The 21,162-nt window shown below is 45.9% G+C and overlaps 1 protein-coding gene and 1 long non-coding RNA gene across 18 annotated transcripts in view; one reads left to right on the top strand and one right to left on the bottom strand.

Annotated features, from left to right (window-relative positions):
- The window catches only part of DYSF (dysferlin), a 236,648-nt gene extending 228,118 nt beyond the window's left edge, over positions 1–8,530 (bottom strand). For all 17 annotated transcript variants that reach the window (XM_035272224.2, XM_078349054.1, XM_078349051.1 and 14 more), the window contains exon 1: positions 8,011–8,530. In XM_035272224.2, coding sequence (XP_035128115.1) covers positions 8,011–8,098 — 88 coding nt within the window. In that variant the 5' untranslated portion in view covers positions 8,099–8,530. The remainder of the gene's footprint in view (positions 1–8,010) is intronic.
- The window catches only part of LOC144579256 (uncharacterized), a 52,157-nt gene continuing 38,644 nt past the window's right edge, over positions 7,650–21,162 (top strand). Inside the window, exon 1 of the long non-coding RNA XR_013526466.1 lies at positions 7,650–7,728. This is a non-coding gene — a long non-coding RNA (uncharacterized LOC144579256). The remainder of the gene's footprint in view (positions 7,729–21,162) is intronic.

Raw genomic sequence — 21,162 nt, 5'->3', positions numbered from 1 at the left:
AGCGGGTCCAAGCAAAACTCAGGCAAAGATGCCACCCACCCCAAAGGTTTCTAGCTGGAAAAGCAACACCCTAAGGACCCTGTGACACTGTTGTATAGTCTGTGTGCTCAGAGCTCACTGGGTCTCCGGACACCAGTTAAGTGAGCTGATCCCCTTAATAATATTTATCATTTAATAAATTGATTTTCCCAAGGTTTAAACATGGGGTGTCCAGGAGGCAAACGAACCTTGCCCCTCTGATCATTGAAGTCTGTTTGAGCCAGTATTTCAGTTGCTTGCAGCCTAAATCCTTCTTACGGACACTCGTGACTTTGGCACCATCTATGTGCCCACAGCATCCAAGTGACTCCAGCAAGTCTTCCCACCACCCTCTCCCGTCCAGGCCACTGAAGGTGCCTCATAGCTGGTCGCTCATCATCACTCTGGCTATATCTGGTCCATTATCCACACTGCAGCCAGGTGATCTTAAAACAAATGTGATCAGGTCACTCTCCTGCTGAAAACCTCTTGGGAGGTTTATCCGAAGGCCTCCTGTGCTCTTGGGATGAAGCCCAGATTCATTTCCTTGGGCCAAAGGGCAAGGCCATTCCACCTCTCACTCTCTGGGCTCCAGCTCCAGTCCCTCCTCAGTTTCTAGAACATGCCAAGTTCCCGGCCAGCTCTGAGGTCGGCTGTCCTCTCTGCCTCCAAATGCCTTCTTCTCTTTTGTGCAGAACCACCCTATTCATACTTTAGGCCTCAGCTAAAAGATCACCTCCCCAGGAAAGCCATCCCTGATATCCTGGGGTCTGGGTGGGTCCCTCTGGCAATGACTGCACAGCAGCTCTCTTCCTTCTTAGCACGCATCATAATGGTCAGGAATAACTATTCCTATAATCACCAGTTTCATGTCTAGCTAGACTGGAGTTGTGGTCAAGGAGGAGAGAGACCAAAGCTGTCTTAGTGACCCAGGTATTCCAAGAGTGTAGTACAGGACTGGCCTGGACACTGCACGTGGCTCCCGGGTGTGGGTTCTGCACTCCGCTGAGTTCAGTCAGTGGTTCTCAAAGGAGATAGTACTGCCCCCTAGAGGCAATTTTGCATATTACAAAGCTTTTTTTTTTTTTTTTTCTGTCTGTCACAGTGATTCCTGGCTTTGCTTTTTCCCCTATCATACCTCACCCTACTGCAGCTCCAATCCTTCAGAGTCAGCACAGGAAATGGAAATCTGTAGGGGGTATAACTAATATTTCCATAGGAACATTCCAAGGGGATTCTACCTTCCCTTGTCTCGTGTCTAAGAAAAGGGGTCTCCCCACATCTGCTCGGCAAACTAGAGAAGCAACAGCTGGTGGTCTGAGCCCTGGACACTCCCTGAGGCCTCTTTCCCATCCCAGCCTCCAGCTTCCTGGACTGGCTGATGTTCACTGCCCTGGACTTCTCCCTAATCAAATAACTGACTGTTCCCTTGCAGGCTTCATACTGAGGCCTGGTAACTCAATAGGGCTTCCTCCCAAGGGGACATGTATCAGGAATTAAGTTCTAATGGAAAGCATGGCTGAGACCTGACCTCCTCACCCCCATGTATGCTCTCCCCTTCACCCATAGAAATTTTCCATAGCACTTTACTGGGGCACATGGTCACCCAAATTAAAATGTTTCCCAGCCTCCCTCATAGCTGAATGTAGCCAGGAGACTAACTGATGACCAACAGAATATGAGCAGAAGGGCTGTATATAACTGCCTGGTTGTGTCCTTAGAGGGAAGGGGCACACCTTCCCTTTTGCCTCTGGCTGGAATACAGACAGGGGCTTGTGCCGTCATGGACCACATTGTCAAATGGAAACTCTGGGGATAGCAGAGCAATAAAACAGGAGGGGCTGGAGTCTTGGATAGCCTGTGGATCAGAGTCTTACCAGCCGGGACTGTCTACATTCAACTGTTATATGAGTGGAGAGACCATCACGCTTACACCAATGTTATTAGGGCTTAACTTCACACCAATGAAGGAAGCCCTTCATTGGTATGAAGCCCTAACTAACATTGGTGAAGCCCTAACAAAGCCCTCTGCATCCCTCACCTGAGGCTTCAGGAGAAGGCAGCTCCTTGGGACCCCCAGACTACTCCAGACCCACTGTAGCAATGATAGGGCCAGCTCAGGAGCCATAGCCTGGAAGGAAGGGCTGAGTCTCATGCTTATTGCAATGTTTGGGGCTGACAGAGGTAAGAAGGGAGGGGACTAAAGCTCTCCCTCTCTCCCGGTCCTGTAGTCACTGATGAGAGGTCCTGCCTGATGAGCCCCAGGGAGAAGATCCTGGCTGTCCGCTCTCCAGAGAGCCCAGGCCCACTGTCTCCGGGATTGAATGAAATACTGTGTCTCAGAAGCGATCACTGGTGTTGCCTGGGACACATCCAGCCTACAGACATGTTGTCTTTAATCAGTATGTTTTATAACAAAACTCTACCTTAAACATTAGAAGATTTTTTTCCACCTAAATCTAGATTTACAGCTTCTCTTAAAAAAAGTCAGAGAAGGTGGCACCTGGGCCTAGATTTTCCCCCTAACCCTGACCAACTGGCACCTGTAGACCAGGTGTGCCTCCTCAGCTCACTACAAAATATTCACATTGGATTTCCCCTCTGGCTTGATCTTAGTCCACCTGCCAGGCTTCTGGAAGTACATGAGTTTGTGACCCCTGTCACTTATTTGTGGTCCTACCTTCCTGACCATGGAGGAAGGCATGCTGCTAACAAGCCCCCTCCTTGCTGCTGGAGTTGGGCCAGTTCTCCCTCTCTGGCCACATCCTCCTAATGTTAGCCGGTGCTTTGTTTTTCCCAAGGCCTAAACGTGGGGTGTCCAGGAGGCAAACAAACCTTGCCTCTCTACTCAATGACATTGACCTTGAGAGGAGCATTCTACGTGAGTTGACAGGACTCCTTCAGGGCATATTTGCCCATGTCCAAAGGCTTCCAGAAGAACAGATGAGGCTTCTTCCCTCTCCTCACACATTCACTGAAGAATATGTGTCTGGTGGATGTCCCAGTCCACCAGCTGGAATTGACAGGGGACCTGTGTGTCCAGCAAGAGGGTGGAACGCACATGCAGTCCTGGTTCTGGCTACAGCCATGATTAGGGCCTGTCAGGGGAGAAATTGTCCATAGTGGAAATAATCAGGCAGTCCTGGGCTTCTGCCCCAGGCCACCCTTTCCTAGTGGTGTGACCTGAGGCACATGATTGGACCTTTCAGTGTCTATTTCCGCTTCTGTGCAATCAAGAGAATAAGGACAGTTTGCAGTGGTGCTGGGAAGATTAAACAAAACACTAGCAAGCCCAGGACAGTACATGCAGCACAGCACATCCGCAGTAGATGTGAACGCTCTCTCTGCTAATGTCCCATGCTAGTGAACCAATCTAGAAACAGACTAGTATGCAGGAAGTAGAGAAGAAAGTGAATTTGGCCTGGGGAGAGGGACTGAAGAGGTTTGTGGGCTGCTGGGGAGTCACCAGAGGAATACTTGTTCCCGGAAGGAGAAAGTACCCCAGTGAGGACCACTGCCAGCCATCAGGCAGGTGGCCAAATGCCTTCACATCACAAGGGGCTGCTCTATGAGGCACAGCCAGAGAAGACAGGCCCAGTATCCCTGGGGGCAGACGGAAGGCCACCCAGCACTCCGCCAGTGGTGTCCAGCCTGGCAGGACAGTGGACGGACAAACAAAGCTGAAGATAGAATTGACCAAGCAAAAAAGACATTGAAAACCTTCCTTGATGTGTACAATGATTTCTTAGTACATGTACAATACATGTTAACAATAATGATTATTATAATAAATGTATGTATAATTATATGGAAGAATTATTATTATCGTTAGTATTTATTGCTTGCCAGACTGTTCAGAGTGCTTTATATGGACTAACACATAAACTCTCCAGAATCATTCCTCCAAAGCAAGTACAACACTTTACAGATAAGAAAACTGACCTACAGCAGTTAATGACTTGCCCAAAGCCACACAGCCAGAAAGTGGCAGACCTGGGGTCCCGAGTTCAGATGCAGGCAATCCTTCTCTCCTCTTGTTTGATGCTGTTGTCCCCCTGGATTGACTCAGACTGCCAGCTATCCGCACTTCCGGGCCCCCCACCCAACTTTTACTTTCTCCTGGACTGGCTAAGCTTGAGATCCACAGTTACATGGTCCCCTCTCTGGAAGCCCCAGGGCACCTGCCACACCCACCACAGGTTGCCCACCTCAGTGCCACGTGACCATTGCCCTCACCCTTGGCTTTCAGATCCTAGGCAGCCACCATAGCCCTGTCAGAGCTGTGAGCTGGCCTGGAATGAGGGCACTGCCTGGAGGGAGCATCCTGTACCAACTGGTGACCAATTGGTCCCAACGGATATAGAAAGGGTGAGGCAGAGGGCAGGGACCCCCTGAGATAAGAAAGCATCTGCAAGACCGGAGTATAAGGGCTGAGGATGTCTGTGCCTGGGTGAGCGAGCAGCAGTAAGGACCACGCGCATGGTGTGGCAGGATGTGAGGAGTCAATGTGCAGGCCGAGGCGGGCAGCAGGGGCTCAGCCAGGCCTGGGTTCAAGTCCTACCGCTTCACCTTTTCTTGCTTGTCTTTGGTAAATCCAAGCCAAAGCCAGAGGTAGATAGCAGACTGGTTAAAGCTGGGGATATTGTGGGGCCTCAGGAGCCAGGTACTTAGACTTGAACCCCACTACTTACCAGTGTATAACCTCTGGCATCTTACATAACCTCTTCATGTCTCAGTTTCCTTATCTGTAGAATGGGAGTGATGAGAGCTTGCTAAGAGGATTGAGGTGTATGTATCTTCATGTAAGTGCCTGTTACAAATTATAACTGGGCCATGATGTCGCTTATATTAATGTTCTAGTTAGAACAGCATTGCCATAAAATAACCATGGTGTCAGTTCAATAGATCTCTTGCATCCGACTGGCGGTGAGATTCTTAAAGAAACACCATCTGACAATGGCATGCTTTTGTGCTTACCAAATGTCCATTCCCTCTCTTTGTGAGGAACATGCATTTGAAACCCCAGAATCCTCCCTCTTTGGGTCATTTGTCTCACGCTGCGCTCCTGCAGCCCTGCACTCCCCTACTCTGACTCAGCCCTTGCTGGGGCCCCAGGCACTGCCCTCCCTAGCTGGCTCAGGTCCAAGTTCCCTGGTGTCCTGGGTGTGGGCAGCACATGGTATGCTCTGCACAGCACTTTCTTATTCATATGCCAAGGATGCTGAGAACAACAGAGGGCACTGATGAGGGGTTGGAGGTGGGGACACTGTGGCCACTATGTGACCTTGGCCAGGCTCCTATACTTCTCTGAACTAATATCCTTATCTTTAAGTGGGGATAATATCCTTGTCCTTTGGCTTCACAAAACTTCTGTGAGCTTGAAATGAATGTATGCATGCACAAAGGGGCTGCGAAGTGTGACTACCGGGTATTATAATCATGTAACCAAAGGAGGGCCTTTATGGGACAACAGATAAGGAGTCTGGGAAGAGCAGACCCAGGCCATCTGGGGAGGGAAGGCTTCTCAGACTGGTGTTTTGCTTTGAGCTGCATCCCTGAGACTGAAGTCTTCTGTGTAATCATTCACCAACCTGACCCTGCCAGGGAGAAGGACAGTGAGCAGGCCTGAATAGCGCAGGGAGGCCAAATTTGGACATGGGTCAGGAGCTTGGCTAATGCAGGAGGTGAAATGTGGCCAGAGGCTGGGGGAGGGGAGGGACTGCATTCCCCAGGACTGCCTGGCTGTTTCAGTGATGACTGGGGGTGGGGGCTCCAACCAGTCTCTTCCCAGGTTCAGGGGCTCATGACAGATTGGCACAGAAAATGTATTTCCTTTCCCCAAGGTAAGCTGTGTGCTCTGGGCCCTGGAAACAGGGAGCCAACCCCAAAGAGCCAGATAGCAGGCAAATGGCAGGGGGAAGGAAAAGGGTCAGCCAGGGATGTGTAAATGGGAGGAGGCAGGATAGGGGGAACTGGTCCACATACAGGCCCTTGGGGCTGAAATAACAACAGAAGAAAAGCCACATCAGCAGCACTTCCTGCACTTCTGGGGTTAGAAAGTGCCTGCCATTCATTATTCATTATTTCCTTTCTCCAGCCAGAGGTCTGAGCCTAGCCTGGGCAAGGGACCATGAGGTGGGAGCCTAGTGTATTGAGTGCATGGGTGCAGAGGGGGCATGTGGTCAGGGAAGGTGGAAGAAAATCTGGTTCGGGCTCAGTGGAAACCAGAGACAAAGCCCCTGACAGCAGGGGCTGCTGCAGATGAGTGTACATTTGTGTACCTGGGGAGGGCACCATTCACAAAGCCTACTCAGCCCCCAGGTTCAGGAGCTGTAAATGGGGAAGAGGTGCTGGGGTGGGTGGAGGCTGCTTCACCCACAGAGTGCCTGTCCTCCCTCCCCTCTGCCAAGGGGCTCTTTACAGTATGAATGGTGCCCCCTGGAGTTGTGCAACAGGAACCCAGAGCCCTCAGCCAGGCTGCTAAACAGGGCCACTGACCTGGCCTGCCCAGAGCTGAGGATGCAGAGAAGAAGCATGAAAGACCCCCATGTCCTCCCTGCTGGAAACACCTGGATAAAGCTCATTTCCGGAGGCCACCGTGGGAAACGGATTGAGAGCAGGTCACAGCAGTGCGTTAGGAGAAATGCACAGCTGGAGTGCCACCACTGCCCTTAGTGGCCCTGCTCTTGGTGCACACTGCTCTCCAGAGCTCAGGAACGTTCACCAACTCCGCCTGGAGCTCCGACCTGGTCCAACAAATATGGAACCCCTGAATCTCACACCCAGGAGTGGGCACTCATGAAATGACCCACTGCACATGCTGTGGTGAACACGAGCCTGTGCTTTTGGAGCTTCTAGTCCTTGGCACATCACAGGTGTCCCAAACGCTCCAGGATGTGCCTGTGCCTGGGAGCATATGTGCAGATGAGTCTGTGAACAGGTGTATCCAGGAGCTCGTGAAACTGAAAGGGAATGTCTGTGCTGAATGGCCAGAGACTGACTAATGCTATGATGTAGTTAGAGTAGAAGTCAGATCTCTGGGGAGAAGGGGAATGGCACGTGAAGGCTGAGAGGAAAAGCCTCAGGCTTGGTGGGAGGTTCACACTCTTTCCCCCTAGTTCTCCCCCAATATGGTTCCAAGCCCGAAGACTCAGCTCTGTAGACCCTAGCTCTGGCTTGGTCCTGAAGGGTTTCTGGAGCGCAGACAGGGCCCAGCCCTCAGCTCCTGGGGGAAAAGTCTTCTCTTGAAAGCTCTCCTGTGGGAGGTCCCAATCTGATAGGGGAGTGGCTTCCCTGCTCAATCAAGGAGGCCTCACTCTGATGATAGAAACCAGATACTACCCCACCCTCCCTCCACCCACTGGTCCGCTGGGGGCAGGGGTTGGGGGCAGAGAAAGTCTCTAAAGGTTGGTGCTGTGACAGCTGTGCCCAGCTGCTAAATTGCCCCATCCTGTGCCCAAAGCAAGGGTAGGGTCCCTGAAAGAGTGGGCGGTGCCTCCGCCCCCAGTAGTTGCCAGCCTGCCAGGCCAGCCTCTGAGAGAGAGCAAAGGGCCAGAAAGCAGCCAGGCGCAGGCCGGGGTGGGGAGTGGGGGAGAGCTGGGTTATAAATAGGCCTGGGACCAGGCCTTGGGGGAAGAAGGAGGAGAGCCCGGCGGTACAGCGCTTCGCTGCCTGAAACCGGAAAGACCTCTTTTCAGATATCCCGAAAAGGTGAGAGGAGAGATGCTGTTCCCACCTTCCTGGCCCACCTCAGTGCCAACTTGGGCTCAGCTTCCAGGAGAAGTGCCTAACCGGCACTTCTCTTCTTCCAGCCTCAGTTTCCCTCTGAATCGCCCTCTGCAGACCTGTGTCGTTGCAACAGTCAACGTCAGTCTAGCGGGGCCAGAAAGTCCCCTGTCTCTCACCTCCAGGTGCTCTCCAGGGTTGAGAGCCGCGGGGTCCCCTCCCCAACCCCCATCCCGAACCCCGGCGGGGATGGCCGGCCCCTCCTACCTGCAAACACCGCGGAGCAGTAGGCGTCGCTGATGTCGGTGTCCGGCGTGCGGACGTTCTCAGCATAGAGGATGAAGACCCTCAGCATGTCTGGCGCGTGTAGGGCCCCGTGCGCCCAGGGCACAAAAAGGGCTCAGAAAGGTCGGGAGGGCTGAGGCTCCACTCGTGGGTCCCCTCACTAGAGAGGGCTGGCTGGGCGAGGCCGGCTGGGATCTCTGGCTCCTGGCTCAGAGCTGCTGCTCTTAAAGGGGAACTGGCCACCCCCCGGTGGCTCCAGTGGGTTAGGCTGGGTCCCCGCCCCGACTGCGCTCACCCCGCTCGACAGCCGGCGTTCTGAGAACAGGGGTTTCTGCTCATCTTCCACCCCCGCTGCCCTTCCCGGGCGCCGTTGAGCTGTAATCTAATGCCCCGGCTGCGGCCCATGACACGGCATTTTGCACCTGGCTGGGCGGCGGCCGCGATGGCCGGAGGCTGGACCAGGCTCCGAACGCCCAGCGTAGCCCAGATCTCGCTCTTCCACAGGGGAAAGGCTCGGCTCCTCCCCTGAGCTTCCATCCACCCCTGTTTGAGCGCTGCGCCAAATCGGTCGCCTCCTTCCGCCTCGGAGATTTGAGCAGTCTCTCCAGAAGCCAACCCGACCGCCCGGGGTAGGACGGGGGATCTTGGGGAGGCTCTTTCCCTAAGGGAAGCCTGGAGCTGAGAATTTCATTGACAAGCAAGGTGGCTGCTTTAAAAACTTTGCCTCCTATTTCTAGCTTTAAAAGCAAGACGGCCGGGCGCGGTGGCTCAAGCCTGTAATCCCAGCACTTTGGGAGGCCTAGGCGGGTGGATCACGAGGTCAACAGATCGAGACCATCCTGGTCAACATGGTGAAACCCGTCTCTACTAAAAATGCAAAAAATTAGCTGGGCATGGCGCGTGCATGTAATCCAGTTACTCTGGAGGCTGAGGTAGAGAGAATCGCTTGAACCAGGACCCGGAAGGAGGAGGTTGCAGTGAGCAGAGATAGCGCCACTGCACTCCAGCCTGGGCTACAGTGAGACTCCGTTTCAAAAAAAAAAAGCATAAAGAAATCTCTGGTTCTGAAAAAAAATGTCTATTAACATTTGGGTATTTGCCAGCCCAGGCTTTTCCCTCTGAATGTACATACACATGTAAATTGCAGTATTTATTATATATCTGAGCGTAGAATGTGGCCTGTGTCCCACGTTTTCATGCAACATTTTGCATCATTAAAATTTTTTCATAAACAATATTTTCAGTAGCTACATAATTGTCTGTCATCTAAATGTACTAGATTCACAAACTTACTCTTGTTTCACATTTAGGCTCTCCCCAGATTCTTACTATTATAATCGTGAAAAGGAGGTTGGGTTAAAAAAAAAATAGATATAAACTCATCTTAGCCCCCCCTGCCCCCGCTAATCCCTCAGATTAGATTCCTAGCTTTGTAATTATAAGGTCATAGGATATGACTTTTTTTAGGTTCTAGTACCTATTACTAAACTGCCTTCCTGCAGATATGCAGATCCACACTCCCGGCAGCCTGTGACTCACCTTCCAAAGAGGCCAGTTGGATGGGTGTGCAGCTGTCAGCAAAACTCCCACAGCAGCCCATGGGGGCAGTAGACACACACCAGGGCAGGATGAGCTGGCCGCTGACAGGTGGCTGATTTTCCCCCATAAAGAATACTAGAAGAGAGCAACGCTCTCCCAAAAGGTCTGTAATTTCAAGAGTAGCGTAGCAGACATTTCCTGTGGTCACTTAGGTTCCTTCTGTAGCCATCTATGCCTTCTTTCCTTTGCCTCTAGCACAATGTACGGTGGGGAGAGGAAGAGGAAAGGGAGAGTTGAAATGCAATCATTCATTTAATGGGAATGTATAAAGTCCTAAGACATGTCAGGCATGGCACTGTCCTGAGTGGGGGACACAGTGGTGAGCAGAAGTGACACAGTCCATGTTATGGGCTGAATTGGGTCCCCCTGAAATTTCTATGTGAAAGGCAACCACCAGTATCTTGGAATGTGACTCTACTTAGAGCCTTTAAAGAGGTGAACGAGTTAAAGTGAGGTCATTAGGGCCATCCAATCTGACCAGTGCCCTTATAAAAAGAGGAAATTTGGATACAAAGATAAACCAGGGATGCATGCACACAGAGAAAAGGCCATGTGAGGACACAGGGAAAAGGCTGCCATCTGCAAGCCAAGACGAGAGGACTCTGAAGAAACCAAGCCTACTGACTACACCTTCATCTTGGACTTACAGCCTCTAGAACTGTGAGAAATAGATTTCTTTTCTATAAGCCCCACAGTCTGTGGTATTTTGTTACGACAGCCCTGGCAAACGAGTACAGTCCTCGACCTCAAAGAGCTTCCACTTCAGTGAGGGAAACTGACACTTACAGAATAATGACGTCAGTCACACACCATTACAAATCTGTAAGTGCCATAAAAGACAGAAAATGTGGGAGTGTGAGAACAGAGAGCAGGGAGCCCTCATCAAGCAAGTGCCCAGGACAGTGAGAGCTATTTGAGATGTGATCTGAAGGCCAGCTAGTTCACTGGGCAGGACTGAGGATGGGGCAAGGAAGAGTGTTCCAGAGAGAAGGAAGCGCTCTGTGTCAAGGTCATGGGAGGAGAGGAGTGTAGATTAAGAGCTTGTGGAATGGGACAGGCAGGCTGGAGAGACCATTCAGGGCCTGGGGGAAGCTGCCTGAGGCCTAAGTCCAAAGGAGTGGCAGGATCTGATTTACTTCTCAAAAGCTCCCTTTGGCTGCCTTTTGGAGAATAGAATGCAAGGGATCAGAGTAGAAGTGACGAGTTAAAAGCCATGGCAGAGTCAGGGTGAGAGCTGACGGTGTCTTGGACCAAGGTTGTGAAAAGGGGGATGGCACAAAGTAAGGCAAAGCTAGGAGGAAGAAGAAAGGAAATTCTGCAAGAGCAGGTGAAGTAATCAAGTTTCCCACTACAGAACTCAGCCATTATATGTTGCTGGAGAAGACAGCTTTGGCTTAGAGGAAGTAATTGATTGACTCATTCATTCATTCTGCAACATTTATAGGTACCTTGTCTGTGGCAAGCATTTTTCAGATTTAAGTTTTAGAGAAAGATACCAAGGAGGGAGTAAAATTTAACTGCGTTGGGAAGAAGGGCAGGAGGTCGGTCCTGTTGATGTAGGGAAATCCCAAATTATGGTCTATTTTTAAAGAAGTACTGTTTGGCTCTGTTCAGATGTATAAAATAACATGAACCTGCTCTGTGGCAGAGCTAAAATTGGACATAAACACCTTTGTCGCAACTGCACTACTTTATTCATACAGAAGGATGTCTTCAAACTTTTTCTGCACAGCCCAGTCTCTGCAGAAATAAACCTCTAGTGAGCACGTCTGCCCCCAAATTTTATTCCTCAATTGCAGGACATGTTTGGAGTATCTTCTCTATTTAAAAGAACCACTTTCTCTGAGACTACCTAACCTGAATCAATCAGATTATCTCTCCCAAGAATTTGGAATTGGGACTGAGAGAAGATAGCTTCTGTGTGGCTGGAGCTGAGATGAATAAAATGGGTCAGAAGGGGCCCCGTGCATGGAGAAGTGGAGAAAGTTCCGCAGTCAAGGAAATCACGTGTAGGAGGCGAGGTGGGGAAAACAAGACCAAGAAAGAGACCCTTCTGGTTGTTGTTCTGGCTCTCATTCCTCGAGTCTCCCTGCCTGTGAGTGCTGAGCTGGCCCTTGTGGTGGATAGCTGCCATTTTTGGCTTCCAGCTTTTAATCTCCCCCTTCCTAAAACATCCTTTTCCCACCCCTCATGAGTGGTCTTGATGGGCAGAAAGTGCCTGCCTTTTTGCTGGAAGCTTCAGAGCTAGGGCCTCCCTCTCTGGGTCACTGGGCAGTGTGGCCCAGGCTCAGACAGTTCAATGCTCTCTCCTAACACTTGAAACAAGTCCATGAGCTTCAGGAAGTCAGACATGGCAGCTTCCGTGTGGCAGGGAATGAGCAGACTTTTTCGCTATAGGACTAAAGATCACAGGTATGGTGTCTGCTGTCCAATTCCTGTTCATAGCCCAAGCCAAGTTCTCCAACCTCCTTCCATTCTGTGAGCCCCCAAAGCTCTTCTGAAATCCTCTCTTGCTTCAGCTGTCCAGGCTTGGCTCCTGTAGCTTGCAGCCAGGGATCCAGGCCGACATACCCAGTGTCTTTATAGTGAGTCATTGCACATTTTTCTTAGGGTAACTTGAAGCACAATTCTTTTTATTTATTTATTTATTTTTAAATGTTTTAGAAACAGTCTCCCTCTGTTGCCCAGGCTGGAGTGCAGTGGCAAAATAGCTCACTGCCACATCCAACTCCTGAGCTTGAAGGACAGTTCTGTTTCTTGCTATAAAAGAACAAGTTCTTGTGGCCCTGATGACACTTTCATCTTGAATTTCTGGCCTCCAAAACTGTTGAGAGAATAAATTTGTTGTTTCTAAGCCACCATGGTTGTGACAATTGGTTAAGACAGCCACGGGAAAATAATCCACCAAGGCTTTGTCAACACGACCAACCACTGTGAAAGAGGGCTGGTTTTCAGGCTGCTTTTACCACTTTACTGTTTCAGGACAGAAGTGAAGGGGAGGGAGGTGGTGCTCCAATTTCACTGAGAAACTAAGGGTTTGATACCATTTTCCAATAGAAAAAAGAAAAAAAAACAGATTTTTCACCAAAGAGGTAATGTGAACACACTGTATTATTTCTGTCTTCTGAAAAAACCAAGATCCTTGAAAAGCTTGCTAAGAACCATAGACCCTGGTCACAGAATGGTCATCTCATCTGCTTCTCCTAAGAAGAAAAACTCATGGTAGTGGCAGAGGGTTTCAATTTCCCAAGAATCTACCATAATAAACAGTAAACACTCAATAAATAGAAGCTATTTTCTGTTCAGGCATGCCTGGTGCTACAATGGAAAGGAGTGAGCTCAGAATGGACGGTGGTAGGGGTTTCTGAAAGCCCTCACTCACCTTGAGCAGGGAGTGAAGAGCGCCTATCTGCTGAGCTGCAAGAGAACAGCTCTGGGACTAATGTGAACAGGTCAGCCTGTGTGTACAGTCCTCCTTTTGGATTTAGTCCAGAGGGTGAGGAGTCTCTAGATAGCATGAAGGAAAGACTACAGACACAGTCGTTGTTAGAAGAGCCACTCTTTCTTCTTGAGCTGGGACACTCATTTCCTGCTCTTGGACATCATAGCTGAGCTCCCGGCGGCCACACCACCTCCATTTCCAACATGTGGCCTTTTCTTACACTCCAACACGCAGATAGCATATTGTAGGACTTCTTGGCTTACATAATAGCATGAGTCAAATCTCATAGCAAATAGATTTGCTGTTTCTACTATTTTACTCTCTCTCTCTACACACACACACACACACACACACACACACACACCACCCCCCCCCCCAACCCATTGGTCGTTTCTCTGGAGAACCCTGAGTAATACATACTGAGAAGTGAGGGAGATCCAAACCAGGGTGATAAGAGTGAGGAACAGAACAGGAATTCAACTTCTTTCCAAAGTGGGGTTATCTCATCCTCTGGAAGATGCCACAACATCCCAGGATGCAACAATCCTAGCAAATGTGAGAAACCTGTTAGAGGCCCCAGCAATGACTAGAGTCAGATGCTGGTGATGGCTGGTTCCCAGCTAAAGTGCAAAATGTGGGCACAGGCAGAGCTGATGCAGGCAAAGGGAGCAGGTGTGAGTGTCTCTATTGTGTGTCTCAGGGCAGAGAGCTTTCTGACACCAAACGACTCCTGTTGATTCATGGGGAGACATCAACAGAAAAGGCCTAAACACCTTTAGGGGTTAAGAGAGCAACAAATGTGTCACTTCCATTGTTCCCCCCTTGGTGGATGGCCAGGACTTTGGAAAAGGGGCCTCTGTTAAGGCACATGAAGCTTCCATAGGACAACACCTAAACTTCTTAGGATGTTGTCTCCAACTTGTGTGATAACCAGTCTTTAGCGGGTCATTTCACCTAATAAACCAGCTGCTTCTGGGTGATGGACCGAATGGTAAAACTTGTTAAGTCTGCAGACATGGGCCCATTGTCCACATGCCCATTTACCCACCCCCCTCCCCCCTACAAAAAAATGCATCTCCTTAAAATGAAGTCGGATCGGTATTCCATGGTGATGGAGAAGTCCATCCATGAATCTACAAACAGTGGTGCCATCAGAAGCCCTGAGTTCAGGGAAGGCAAATCCATACCCAAAATATGTTCCCTGTGAGGACAAAGCATTGTAACCTCTAGGACAAGAGAGACTGAATATAATCAACCTGCTATCACATAGTGATGGGTTCTTTAGAAGACTGTCATACCAGAGGCTCCTCAGCCTTACCTGCTCTGTGATTCCAAGAAATGAGAAACTCCTTCAAAGGTGCCATGGAGGCCTTCTGGTTCTCCGTGCCTCTTTTAATCATATGCTCCTAACTTTTATTTCTTATTCCCAAAATGTGCTCGAGGGCTGTAAGAAACAGGTGACCTCTGAATTTTAATGATTATTATTGTCATAGTGACTTAAGTGCCTCAGACACTTCATATCCCAATGCCTTGTCCTGTACCTGCACTTCATTCCATGATGCTATCGGCAATAATTCGAACAACTGTGATGACACTGCACATCACAGATTACTATGTCCCATTCACCCCTGGCAAAGAGGTTATCAATGCACTCTTTGAATATATAACCAACCCAATCCCAGAATACAATTTTTTTTAACTTTTCCTTTTGAAATAATTACAGATTCATTGGAGGTTGCAAAGAAGTGCACGTGGAAGCCCTGTGCTTCCTATCTCCATCCTCTCCCCCAAGGTTAACATCTTAACTCGAGTACAATATCCAAATCAATAGATGGCATTGGTACAATTCATGAAACTTCTCTAGATTTCCCCAGTTGCACATGCACTAATCTGGGTGTAAACCACGCTGTGTAATTCTGTCCTGTGCAGCTTGCATAACCACCACCACCACCAACTTTACTATCACGAGACTCCTTCCTAGTACCCTTTTATAATCCTGCCATTCCTAAACCTGGCAGTAAGTGATCTGTTCATCTTTCTATTTGATGAATGACACATAAATGGAATACTGTGGTATCTATCTTTTTGATATGAGCTTTTTTCCACTCAGCATAATTTGAGGGTCGAGTTGCTGCATGTTATCACTACTGGCCAATAGCTTTCCTTAAAAAAATAAAAACAAAAAAAATTTAAAAATAAAAAAAATAAAACTTGCTAAATAGTATTTCATGGTATGGATGTACCTGTGGTTTGCTTAACAATTCACACACTGAAGGATATTTGGACTAGTTTCCAGTTTGAAACCACTATGAATAAAGCTGCTATAAACACTTATGTAAACATTCTATGTGAAAGTAAGTCCTTATTTCTATGAGATCAATGTTCAAGTGTGTAAGTGCTTGGTCACATGGTTACTTTCCATAGTGGTTGCACCATTTTACAATCTCATCAGCAATGTGTTTAGTTTCAACTTCATCCTTTTCAGCACTTGGTGTTATCACTATTTTTCATGTTAGCCATCCTTACAGATATGTAGCATCTCATTGTGGTTTTAATTCACATTTCTCTAACAGCCACTTATATTGAACAGTTTCAGGTGTTTTTGATCTGTATATCCTCTTTAGTGAAATGTCTCTTTTGCTGGTTTTCTAATTGGATCATTTTAAAATGTTAAGTTTTGAGACTTCTTTATGTATTCTAGGTATAAAGCCTTTAATGAACTTGTGATTTGCAAATATTTCCTGTTAGTCTATAATTTGTCTTTCACAGAACAAAAATTTTGATGCAATCAGATTTATCCATTTTTCCGCTTATAAAATGTGCTTTCAATGTCAAGTCTAAGTACTTTGCCCAATCCTAGATGGGGTTTCACCATATCGGCCATGCTGGTCTTGAACTCCTGACCTCATGATCCACCCGCCTCAGCTTCCCAAAGTGCTGGGATTACAGACGTGTTTTTTAGTTTTAATAAAAGGTGTAAGGTTTAGATCAAGGTACATTTTCGGCTGATGGATGTCCAATTGCTCCAGCATCATTTGTTGAAAAAGCTACTCCTCATCCGCTGAATTGCTTTTGCTTCTGTAGGCAAATTTTCTGTGTAGGCAGTCATGTACTGCAAACAGAGGCAGTTTTATTCAAATTGCCTAGTTATTCTGTGTAAATAACTAGGTGTATTTGTGTAGATTTATTTCCAGGATATTTTTTCTTTTGAAACACAGTCTCACATCGCCGCCCAGGTTGGAGTACAGTGGCACGACCTTGGCTCACTACAACCTCCGTCTCCTGGGTCCAAGCGATTCTCCTGCCTCAGCCTCCCGAGTAGCTGTGATTACGACACCTGCCGCCACACCCAGCTAATTTTTTGTATTTTTAGTAGAGACGGGGTTTCACCATGTTGGCCAAACTGGTCTTGAACTCCTGACCCTGTGATTCACCTGCCTCAGCCTCCCAAAGTGCTGGGATTACAGGTGTGAGCCACCGTGCCCACCCCCATTTCCAGGTTTTCTATGCTAGTCCATCAGTCTGCTTCCTTCTCTCTGCCAATATAGCACACTCTCGATTACAGGATCTATACAGTAAGCATTAGCATCATTTCATTTTATTCTTTTTCAAAACTGTTTTAGCTATTTGTATAATCTTTCCTTTTCCATATAAATTTTAGAATAAGATTGTCTGTGCCTACAAAAAGTTTTGTTTGGATTTTGGTAGAAATTGCCTTAAACCTATAGAACAACTTATAGAAAACTAACGTTGATCTTATGTGGAGTCTTCCAATCCATCAACATGATAAATCACCTTAAGTTTCCTTTAATTTCTTTCATCAGCCTTTTATAATTTTCATCATATAGATCCTACAAATATTTTGGCACACTTATACCTAAGGAATTTTTTTGGTGCAAATGTAAATGGTATTGCATTTCTTATTTTAGTTTCTACTTCTTTGTTGTCAGTACACAGAAAACATAAATGACTTTTGTCTATTGATCTTGTATCCTTCAACCTTACTGAATTCATTGATTCTGCAAGTTTTATTACACATTCTTTGAAATTTTCTGTGGAGGCAGTCATGTACTGCAAACAGAGGCAGTTTTATTCAATTTCTCATCTATATACCTTTTCTTGCCTAGAACTGCAGTGGCTGAAAACTGCAGTACCGTCTGTTGCCTAACGATGGCAGGAATGAACATCCTTTCATTGTTCCTAATCTTGGAGGGAACACAGACTTTAAACATTTAAGTATGATGCTGGCTGTAGATTTTTTTTTCTGTAGATCCTCTTTATAAGACTGAGAAAGTTCCTTTTTTATTTATGATGTGCTGAGAATATGAACATGAGTGTTTTTACATCAAATGCCTTTTCTAAATGAATTGATACACTCATTTTTTTTCTTCTTCAGCCTATTGATAACAGTGAATTAAATGGTCTTTCCTTCCAGTAATGAACCAGCCCTTCATACCTGAAATTAAGTTCCTCATAAAATGTAATCCCAGCTACTCGGGAGGCTGAGGCAGGAGAATCACTTGAGCCCAGGAGACAGAGGTTGCAGTGAGCCGGGATCATACCACTGCAGCCTAGGTGACAGAGCGAGACTCTATCTCAAAAAGAAAAAGAGTCGAGAAGTGTTCCCTCTTCCATCCTCCTTTTGAATGTTCAGTAAAATTCTCCAGTGAAACCATCAGGATATGGGGGTATCTTTTTCAAGGATGCTTTTATTACAAATTTGGTATCTTTAATGGTTTCAGAATTATTCAAGTTCTTGATTTCATCTTGGCCAAGTTTTAGTACTTTCTGATTTTTGAGGAATTTGTCCATTTCTTCCAAGTTGTATATGCATAGAGTTGTTCACAGTACTCCTTTACTACTGTTCTAATGGCTGCAGGATCTGTTGTGATATTCTCTGTTTCATTCATATTAATGGTTTGGGTATTTTTTATCTTAGTCTTTTAGATATACACCAATTTTATTATTTTTGAAGGACCAGCTTTGTGTTTCACTAATTTTTCTCTATTGTTTTCCTGTTTTCAATTTCATTAATTTCTGCTCTATCATTTCCTTCCTTCTGTTTGCTTTGGATTTAGTTTGTTCTAACTTTTCTAGTATCTTGAAGCAGAAACTTAGATTACTGAATTCTTTCTTTATAATTTAAGCACTTGGTGCTATGTAGTTCCCTTCCAGCACTTCATTAGATGCGTCTCAGAGTTTAATTTGTTCAGTTTTCATTTTCATTCAATTCTGTGTATTTTTCAGAATTTCCTTTGAGAAATCAAGAAATTCCATTTACCATAGCTACAAATAAAATACCCAGGAATTAACCAAAAAAGGTAAAGATCTCTACAATGAAACTATAAAACACTGATACAAGAAATTGAAGAGGACACACAAAATAAAAATATATTCCATGTTCATGGATGGAAGAATCAATACTGTTAAGGTGTTCATATACTGTTACAGTGTTCATACTACCCAAAGCAATCTTCAGATTCAATGCAATCCCTATCAAAGTATAGAAAATATAATCTTAAAACTTATGCAGAACCACAACAAAAGTCCCAAAATAGGCAAAGCTCTCCTAAGGAAAAAGAACTAAACCAGAGGAATCACATTACCTGACTTCAAGTTACACTATGGAGCTATGGTACCAAAATGGCATGGTACTGGCATAAAAACAGATACACAGACCAGTGGAACAGAACAGACAGCACAAAAATAAACCCAATAAATCTACAGTGAACTCATTTTTGCCAAGCTTACAATAAACAAGAAAGGACAGTCTCTTCAATAAATGGTGCTGAGGAAACAGAATATCCATATGCAGAAGAGTAAAACTAGGCCCCAACTTTCCCCATATAAAAATTAAATCAAAATAGATTAAAGATTTACATCTAAGACCTCAAAATATGCAAGTACTACAAGAAAACATTGGAGAAACTCTCCAGGATACTGGAGTGGGCAAAGACTTCTTGTGGCAAAGACCACATAGGCACAAGCAACCAAAGCAAACATGAATAAATGGGATCAAGTTAAAGAGCTAAAGCTCTTTAAAAAGTTAAAAAGCTTCTGTAGTGAAGGAAACAACAAAGAGACAACCCACAGAATGGGAAAAAATATTTGCAAACCATCCATCTGATAAAGGATTAATAACCAGAATATATAAGGAGCTCAAACTACTCCACAAGGAAAAAAATTAATAATTCAATAAAAATGGGCAAAAGATCTGAATAGACATTTCTCAAAAGGCATACAAATGGCAAAGAGGTATATGAAAAGGTACTCAAAATCACTGATCATCAGAGAAATGCAAATCAAAACTACAGGGAGGTAGTTTTGACTACATCTCACTCCAGCTAAAATGGCTTTTATCCAAAAGACAGGAGACAACAAATGCAGCCGAAGATGTGGAGAAAGGGGAACACTTGTGCATGGTTGGTGGGAATGTAAATTAGTACACCCACTAAGGAGAATAGTTTGGAGATGCCTCAGAAAACTAAAAATAGAGCTACCATACAATCCAGCAATCCCACTCCTAGGTATAGACCCAAAGGAAATCAGTAAATTGAAGATATATCTGCACTCCGTTTGTTGCAGCACTATATAAAATAGCCAAGATTTGGGAGCAACCTATGTGTCCATCAACAGATGAATGGATAAAGAAATGGTATATACACACAATGGAGTATCATTGAGGCACACACAAAAGAATGAAATCCTGCCATTTGCTATAACATGGATGGAACTGGAGGTTAAGTGAAATAAGCCATTTACACAAAGACAAACATTGTATGTTTTCACTTCTCTGTGGGAGCTAAAAATGAAAACTGAACTCATGGTGACACAAAGTAGAAAGATGGTTACTAGAGGCTGGGAAAGGTAGTTGAGGTGGAGGGGGATGGTTAATGAGTACAAAAAACAGAAAGAATAAATAAGGCTGAGTGCGATGGCTCACACCTGTAATCCCAACACTTTGGGAGGCCAAGATGGGCAGATCACTTGAGGCCAGGAGTTTGAGACCAGCCTGGCCAACATGTCAAAATCTCATCTCTATTAAAAAAAGATACAAAAATTAGCTGAGCCTGGTGGCATGCACCTATATAGTCCCAGGTGCTCCAGAGGCTGAGGTGGAGGATCACTTAAGCCTAGGGAGGTGGAGGCTATAGTGGACTAAGGTAGTGTCACTGTACCCCAGCCTGGGTAACAGAAGGAGATCTTGCTTAAAAAAATTTTAATTGTACATTTAAAAATAATTAGAAGAGTGTAACTGGACTGTTTGAAACACGAAGGACAAATCTTTGAGGTGATAAATACCCAATTTACCCTGATGTGATTGTCACACATTACATGCCTGTATCAAAATATCACATGTAACCCACATATACACCAAGTACACACACACACACTCCTTTGAGACTTCCCCTATTTGAATATACACTTTGAAGGAAGTGTTACTACATGAGCCTGAAACATCTTGACATACAGATAACCACAAGTGTTGTTTAAAAGAAATGAGAAGTCCAATCAAACGTGGGACATATGAGCATCAATAACATTAATAATTCAGAGGTTTCAAACATCAAATATGTTAAAATTTCACTAAGAAAAAAATTTATCACAGTTGGTAGATGCCAAAGCAACTCATTCTGAAAAAATTGATAGGTAAAGGAAAAGCATCACATATCTGTATCTTTCTTACACAAACCATACCACTACCAAATAGCAGATGAGGGGGAATTTCTCTTTGCAGAGAAATGTTCTTGCTTATACATGAAGAAGGAATATAGAATTAAGATATCATTATTTTGCCACATCTAATGAATAAGTGGATCAAAACTAAGCATCAATTGCTACTCAAATCCCAGAGAAAGCAATCAGTTTGTGCCTCCTGATCAGGAAGACCACATCACTACCTAAAGTGGTCTTGTCAAAAAGAAAGGAAAAAGAAAAAAAGAAAGAAAAAAACCTCTAATCAAGTATCTATATTTACTTATCAATTTATAAGCTACAGAGAGGGCAAGAACATGTTAAAGGTACTACAGGGTTGCAAGCAACAAAGTCAGACTGGGGAAACCTGTCAGCAGTGCTTCCCCAACTATGTGCTT

This window comes from Callithrix jacchus, chromosome 14 (assembly GCF_049354715.1).
Source record: "Callithrix jacchus isolate 240 chromosome 14, calJac240_pri, whole genome shotgun sequence".
In the NCBI taxonomy this organism is placed as follows: Eukaryota; Metazoa; Chordata; class Mammalia; order Primates; family Cebidae; genus Callithrix; species Callithrix jacchus.
Note: the sequence above shows the minus strand (reverse complement) of the source record. Positions and strands in the feature narration are given on the sequence as shown.